This window comes from Tarenaya hassleriana, unplaced genomic scaffold (assembly GCF_000463585.1).
Source record: "Tarenaya hassleriana unplaced genomic scaffold, ASM46358v1 Cleome3, whole genome shotgun sequence".
Lineage (NCBI taxonomy): Eukaryota > Viridiplantae > Streptophyta > Magnoliopsida > Brassicales > Cleomaceae > Tarenaya > Tarenaya hassleriana.
In genome coordinates this window covers 3,784,104-3,790,891 of record NW_010966177.1, presented here as the reverse complement: position 1 = coordinate 3,790,891, position 6,788 = coordinate 3,784,104, and the positions used below count along the sequence as shown (strand labels likewise).

The following is a 6,788-nucleotide window of genomic DNA, read 5'->3' as shown; positions in this document are numbered from 1 at the left end:
CCCCCCGGGCCCTCGAGCGAGCTGCCGTTTTCATATCCTGTTTGAAAACACCTTGCTGTTTAAGATCCGCGATATTGGAGGATGTAACATGGCACGATGTTCGCTTGCGAATGCGCGAAACGTCATATCGTTCTCTCTCCTCGGGCGACTTGGAGCAGTTCATCCCCTTCATACACACATTTCCCAGAATTAATCGAATTTGAAATTGTTGAATCGAAAGATAGATAAAATTCCTTTCGGTTCGGGTTTTCTCACAACATGGGGGTATCAGATTCAACTCTCTTAGGCGCTCAGGTAAATGATTGTTTGGAGATTTGATTCTTCAGCATGGGTTGATTTTCCGATTTTTTTTTCTGAAATAATTTTGTTGAGATTTGATGAATTTCCATGAAAAGAGAGCAGGAGATGAGATAACCACAATCTCTCACCGATCCGAAGCTGTTGATCCCATTCTAGAGAATCTCAAATCCCTCAAAATTGTAAGTTACTTCTTAATTCATATGCGTTATTTTTAGTCAGTAGAACTGTAGAGTTCTTCATGGTGTTTTACCCTTTCCTTTCTCACCGTTCCGGTGTTGGGAATCAATATCGATCTGTGAAAACTGTGTTGGTGTTTTTCTTTGCCATGAAAATATATTTGCAGACTACGCCGATACTGAAGTCTCCTCCTCCCTCGGAGAGCAGCCTGACCGACATTTTAGTGAGAAAAGCCTTGTCGAATTCGTCATCCAGTGAGTTTGATCTTTACTCGTTTCTGCTGATTTCATACTCATGCACAATGCATGAGTCCTGTACCACATTTTCATTTAGCTATGAAATCCTTGGTCGCATTTCATTATGTGCAAGATTTTAGTGTAGTCTTGAGGATTCCCTTGGTTATCCTCGTTCTATATAGGCAAACTACTGTTCGAACAATGGGTTGTGGGTTCTAGAGAGAGAGTGCTCCAAGGGAATCATCTGCTCTTATGGGTCTGTTTCATTTTCTATATGGTTCATTGCGCTTCTTCTAGATTCCAAGATGTTCCCAGCACGTTTGTTGTGGGTTTGAAAAGCTTTTGGTCATTGTCGCCTTCATTTCTCATATCTTATCATGTGTCATTTAAAGGTTACTGGATATTCAAGCAAAGGAATGGCTGAATTTGACTTATTTCGGTTATTATGTTTACCTAAGCATTGAAATAGCTCGTCTTTGTTGAACAAGCTGTTTGCCCTCATCTTGTATGGCGTTAATTTCACCCTGTTCTTGTCAACTGTTTACCAGATACGGTTGATCCTCAAGTGTTGCTAGAGCTCTTCTCCATTTATCGAGAATGGCAAGAGAGTAAAGCTCAGGAAATAAGCAAGAGACAGGTCTTTCTGCATGCCTTTTCTTTTTCATTTGTAATAACCATGAAATAGGATGTCTTTGTCATGGATTAGTCGTCCAGATAAGGCCGTAGGGATCATGTAAATCTTGACATTTTGGTCTGTAAGTGTAAGTGCAACAAAATAAATGATGCTCCTGCCAGAGAATCTAATTTTAGACTTTATACTTCTGGAGGCACTGTGCTCAAGTCTGAGTGAATCCCCACCAAGCCAATCTTTAGCTTTTCTTTTTCCCCGCTTTCTTTTTACTTTTGAAATCCCATCTCGTTTGCAGGAAGATGTAGAAAACAAGATAGAAGTTGCAGATGCTTTGACAACTAAACTTCTGCAGAGGTTTAATCATTCGGTTTCTGCAATGAGAGCAACTTCCCAACATTTATCTCAAGGTACTCGGATTCTTTCGGTGTATACGGATTGGTGAATCTGATGCTGGTTTTTGCAAACTTAAAGTCGGGATATATTTGCAGTTCATGCTTTGCAGGTGGAGCTGGGGGAGCTTAAAGGAAGGTTAACTGAGGTTATAAGCAACTGCAATGCATTGTGCCAGAGAATTGCTTCAGAAGGGCCGGAATCTTTAAGGGATATGGTCCCACCTTTCACTCTTGAATCACCTGACTCGGTCAGTATAAACACTAATCCGAGCTCTAAAGACGATGGGGTGGAGTGATTCCTTAGCGATAAATTCGTTACTGGAATACGCTTAACAATACAATATCTTCTGTTCCCTGTGATTCTGCAAAGAAATATGATAATGATAAGGAAGTAGAACACATCTAGTGAAAAGAAAAGGAGAAAGAAAGAGGGGACTCCTAAACTCGTCGTGGTCGGTCTTGGCTGCGTATCTTCAGTTTTCTTGCCTTTTCTTGCCTTTTCTTGCCTTTTGAAAGCTGTTCACTTGGCTCTCTTGTGTGATTTCTGGGTTTCTTTTTGTGCCATAAAACTTCCTCCCTCATGGCGAGCTCCAATCTCTCAGCTTCCGCCGCAACTCCTTTGCCTTTCAGGGCTGGCTACGATGTGATCGTCCGCCCAGCTTCTCTTGCTGCAGCCTCAGCATAGCAGGAACTCCGTCAGGTACGAGCCATCCTGACGGTGACAACTTCTGAACCTGATCTGCTCATGCATGCAAAATTAACATTACGTTATCCGATCAATATATATGTGTATGTGGACAAATATATATGCGCCATGAAAGATTTAAGGAAGAGAGATGAGGAAGAACATCAGTTCACCTCATGTCTTTAGAAGCAGGAATTTACGTTAGGAGTCGGATATAGAGCCATCGTTCTTGGACGCCATTGATGGTCCTGGGATCTGGATGGTTCAAGACAGATCGTGTCGGTGACGAAATTGGGTGGAAAAAGTGCGAGCGAAAGCGTGCGGCAAAGACGCTGATACGAGCTCGACACCAGCCCTGTTTTTACGTGAGCTCCGAATTCTTTTTTGGATGGGTGATGTGAGAGCTTGAAAACGGTGTTACTTAGTTTGATCATTTGGCAAGATGACGGGAACCCCAATAATAATAATAAGGGCCATCGTAAAAAAAAAATTCTGTATACTTTCATATCAACTAAAAAAATCTTTTTACCAAATTAACCTTTAATTTAATCTAATTGATCAATAAAACCTTATACTTTGAAGTTATTAACCTATAAACTATTGTGTCGTGACAGTTATGACGTGACATACCTTTCGAATTATGTTTTTTCTGTGAAACCTGAGATTTCGAATGATGTTTTAGTTAGGAAACTTGAAAATAATATATATATATATATATGTATAAATATATTTCCTCTACAATAAGTAAGTACGTACGTTAACACAACGTTATTAATGATTAAATACGTATCTAATTAATATGCCATCATCAGGTCCAGCTCATGAGGCTTAATGTTCGCGTCGCTTCCTTATCCCTTTTTGGAAATTATTATTTATATTTATATAAATAAAATTCCTCAGTACCGTAACGTCAAAAAAATCCGCCTCTTCCCCCAAAAAAAAAGACGGAAACTTCTAGGGTTTTTATCTCACACATCTTCTCGCCGTCGTCTCATCCGTCTTCTTCCTCCTCCTCGCTGGTTCACGCGCCTCGTGAATCGCATCGGTACTCAACTTGGTCAAGTCTCTCGAAACGGATTGATCGATTGATATAGGATTATTGGTAGATTTAAAAATTCGATTTTCCTTTTGGTCGATTCATTGAGATATTTGGTTATAATATGAAGAAATTGAAGAAATCCAGGGTTTCATGGCCACCAGATCCTTTGCTTTGTCAGGTATAGCAACCGCCATCTTCCGTTACGGCTTCGATATTTCGAACGCTCTGTTTATTTCTTTTCTTCCTCGAGTTTTTTTTTTGATTTGAAGTTATACGAAAAGTGGTCAAATTCTTATTCGTTGGAAAACGTACGATCGGCTTAACCCTAAAAAAAATTCATGGTCGGACGTTGAATCTGGGTATTATTGAAAACGGTAAACCTAACCTAAATTGGTAGATCCGGAATAAAAGCTGTGATTTTTAATCGGTTTTAAAATTGATTCATATGGAATGTTGAAGTGGGGGATGGTATATGTTGATTAAAGACAAGATTAAGAAAAATGGTATGACTAATACGTCTTAATCTTAAACCTGGAAGAAGAATAAAACTCTGGTAATAGAATTTGTGACAATTGGCTAATGCATCGGGATACTCTTAGTGAGGAATTTTGAGATGGAGAAACTTGTTTCTGAATATGGGAGGTGATTTCAACTCGTGTCATTTTGTAACAATTGAGCAATGTGATAAACGTGGGGAAGTTTTTCAGTCCTGAAGCAGTGGAACCACCGTCATTCCACTTACACACGAGAGTATCTTCCACAAAGTGTGGATGTAGAATCAGGAACCGATGCATACTTTTATTACAGTTAGGGTGAAGAGTTCGAAGTTAGATGGGTAATGCAAACTGGTCTGCTGCTAACCATGTTTAGGATGATTATGGGTTAGGTCAAGTTGTTTTCGTCTGAGGATTGCCCTGCTGAAGTTGCTTCATCAAGAAAATCTCCTGTGCCTGACCTTCCTCCTGGTTTTGAATCAAATCTCTCAGACATCCCTCGTCTCAAATGGAGGTATCCTTCAAAGGTATAATAGTGATGCTCTTATTCTTTTCACCCTTACATGAAATTTATCTCGGAAATTGACTGTCTTGTTTCACTTGTCTCCTACACTGGACAGTTTGTCCTCAGCCCTTCATGGCGGGTTGGAGCTGGTCAAGAGAGCACAGAGAGACAAACTCAAAACTTGAGGATTGCAAAGGTCTTGGAAGCTATCTATCCACATCGCTCCGCCATCCCTTATCGGTATTAATCTCTCATTTTTGTCATACGATAATAGGTTATTCTACGTTTTGGGGTCTCATCATGCTGCATTGTGTCATCTTTTTACCACTGATCTTGTTCTCCCGATGTTTCAAGCAGTTCCTCTGTTACGCCTGATGTCGAAGGCGAATGCTATGATGACAGAAAAACTCCAATCATCCGTCTCACTCCCATTGAAGACGAGTGGGAGGCCGCTGAGAAATCTTCTCAAACTCCCCTACAATCTGACAACACTATGAGCAGGCAATGTCCGTTAGAAACCAGACCTCCCAGTTCCACTCAAGGACCAGTTCATGCAACAGTTTCTGCACGTGGGGCAGATGTGAGTCTGGCCGTTTCTGCAGGTCTGACCGCACTGACGAAGTCGAAGGAGCATCAAAGCATGATAGACCCTGATCTACTCATCAAATTCCTCAGTGACCCGAAAATCATTCAGAATCTGATCAGTGAAAGGATAGACAAGCCATCTGAAGCCGAGAATCCTCCTCTAGACACTGACATCACCCCCAGACATGATCCCAAGCATGTCCACAATTCAGCTGTGGATAGAACCCCACAACCTTTACCTATGAAACAGACGCCTTTCACTTCCCCTGAACCCCCAAGAGTGTCACCTCCGAGGTACGGGAATGGAAACTCGCATGGTGGATCAATGTCAGTAGTGCCCTGTACCAGTGTAGCTATCGAAACACCTCTGCTCAAACCCGCTCAGGTCTGTCAGCTCGCCCCACATAGCCTTAACCTCCAAAGACCTCCACCTGTGTTTGGTGGCGTACCAGTTTCTGCCGGAGCTAAACCTTCAATCAGACATCAACCCGGTTTCTCTACCTTGCCGATGAATCCTAACCCGGTTGAAGCACTCCCAGAACCGAACCGGTTAGTAAAGCCCCAATCTCATTCCCCTTTCAGCACTATGAGTATGAATGTGGTGCAAGCATCTGTAGGGCATGGACCAGGACCACGACCAGGACCAGGACCGAAGCCAGGCTTTCAATCCGGTTTTAACCTGAACCGGGTAGAGGTACCGATTAAACAGGAACTGGGTGCGCCACCACCTGTGAAGAGCGTAGACTATTTCAAGAACCTAATCAGGGAACATGGGAAGGATAATGCAGAAACAACGAATGAGTATAGATTACAAAGCAGAGGATTCAACACAAGGGCTGGTGATGGTAACGTAGTAGAAGAGGGTAAGAAACAGAAACCGTGCATGTATTTCGGGAGCAAGAGAGGGTGTAGGCTCGGTGACCGTTGCACGTTCATGCATGGCGACGGTCCGAAGCTTTGGGGGTCGTCCCATATGGAGGCGGAGGCCCCGAGGGCCAAGAGACCTAAGTTTGGTACGTGAAAAAAATGGGTGGGTCCAAATCTTTGCAAAATTTGGAGCATAATATGATAGATGAAAATCTGAAATTGATACGAAGTTAGATACAGTGGGGTTGGCTCATTGAAATTACCGATCGAGCTTCGTTTGGAAAAATATTATACGGGTTTTGGTTACTATATGGGGTTATGGTGACTGGACTAATATGTTGGGAAAAAATTGGATAAGCCCTTTTGAGTCTTACGGAAAAAAGGGTCCAAGCTTTATATAATTGATGGAAAACATCATGATTCTGTCATCTTGGAGTAAAAGTCAACGGCGAATAGTGTAACAAAATAGAATAGACGTGTGGCCAAACCCATAAAGAAGGCAGGACAGGACAGGATAGGACATCACTCTCATACGTTGACAATTCCAAATCGGCCTTAAAAAAAAGGGCTGGACAAGGGTATCGCGTGTGTTTCAATCTCTTAGGATGCGCGTGGCACTGCCGTCGTATGGCAAGGACCCCATGAATGACCAATTGGTGGGGCTTTGAAACATTTATAAATGCTATATAAGCTCTGACCATTGATGGGCTTTATTTAACAATGGGCCGTTTGCACGTATATTATGGTCTTCGCTTTTATAATTCTTTATACATTTATAACTCAAAATTTAATAGCAACACGAATATCATTTTCATCAAATACCACAGAAAGGAGGACCAAGGAACCAATCAGAGACAGATATAACGCAACACTCTTT

General features: G+C 41.9%; 2 protein-coding genes across 4 annotated transcripts; both read left to right on the top strand.

Moving 5' to 3' along the window:
• The first annotated feature begins 96 nt into the window (after window positions 1-96).
• On the top strand, window positions 97-2,924 carry LOC104819182. 3 transcript variants are annotated; one of them, XM_010549131.2, is made up of 8 exons: window positions 97-294; window positions 396-479; window positions 644-731; window positions 1,262-1,350; window positions 1,640-1,751; window positions 1,833-1,984; window positions 2,367-2,436; window positions 2,614-2,924. In XM_010549131.2, the coding sequence occupies exons 1-8, from the start codon at window positions 259-261 to the stop codon at window positions 2,637-2,639; spliced, it is 657 nt and encodes a 218-aa protein (XP_010547433.1). In that variant the 5' UTR covers window positions 97-258; the 3' UTR covers window positions 2,640-2,924. The 3 variants fall into 3 exon arrangements, with proteins under 3 accessions (XP_010547433.1, XP_010547431.1, XP_010547434.1); XM_010549129.2 differs by lacking the exon at window positions 2,614-2,924 and having other exon boundaries at window positions 2,367-2,560; XM_010549132.2 differs by lacking the exons at window positions 2,367-2,436; window positions 2,614-2,924 and having other exon boundaries at window positions 101-294; window positions 1,833-2,259.
• A 415-nt stretch (window positions 2,925-3,339) lies between these two features.
• On the top strand, window positions 3,340-6,339 carry LOC104819181 (zinc finger CCCH domain-containing protein 45). The gene is made up of 4 exons (XM_010549128.1): window positions 3,340-3,638; window positions 4,347-4,481; window positions 4,575-4,699; window positions 4,817-6,339. Exons 1-4 carry the CDS (start codon window positions 3,582-3,584, stop codon window positions 6,063-6,065), a joined length of 1,566 nt encoding a protein of 521 aa, XP_010547430.1. The 5' UTR covers window positions 3,340-3,581; the 3' UTR covers window positions 6,066-6,339.
• The last annotated feature ends 449 nt before the right edge of the window (window positions 6,340-6,788 follow it).

Coding starts and splice junctions, on each gene's coding strand:
- LOC104819182 (XM_010549129.2), top strand. CDS start 259: ATGGGGGTATCAGATTCAACTCTCTTAGGCGCTCAG. Junction 295..395: donor CAACTCTCTTAGGCGCTCAG/GTAAATGATTGT, acceptor TTCCATGAAAAG/AGAGCAGGAGATGAGATAAC. Junction 1,985..2,366: donor CTCTTGAATCACCTGACTCG/GTCAGTATAAAC, acceptor TTTGCCTTTCAG/GGCTGGCTACGATGTGATCG.
- LOC104819181 (XM_010549128.1), top strand. CDS start 3,582: ATGAAGAAATTGAAGAAATCCAGGGTTTCATGGCCACCAGATCCTTTG. Junction 3,639..4,346: donor CAGATCCTTTGCTTTGTCAG/GTATAGCAACCG, acceptor ATTATGGGTTAG/GTCAAGTTGTTTTCGTCTGA. Junction 4,482..4,574: donor AATGGAGGTATCCTTCAAAG/GTATAATAGTGA, acceptor TACACTGGACAG/TTTGTCCTCAGCCCTTCATG.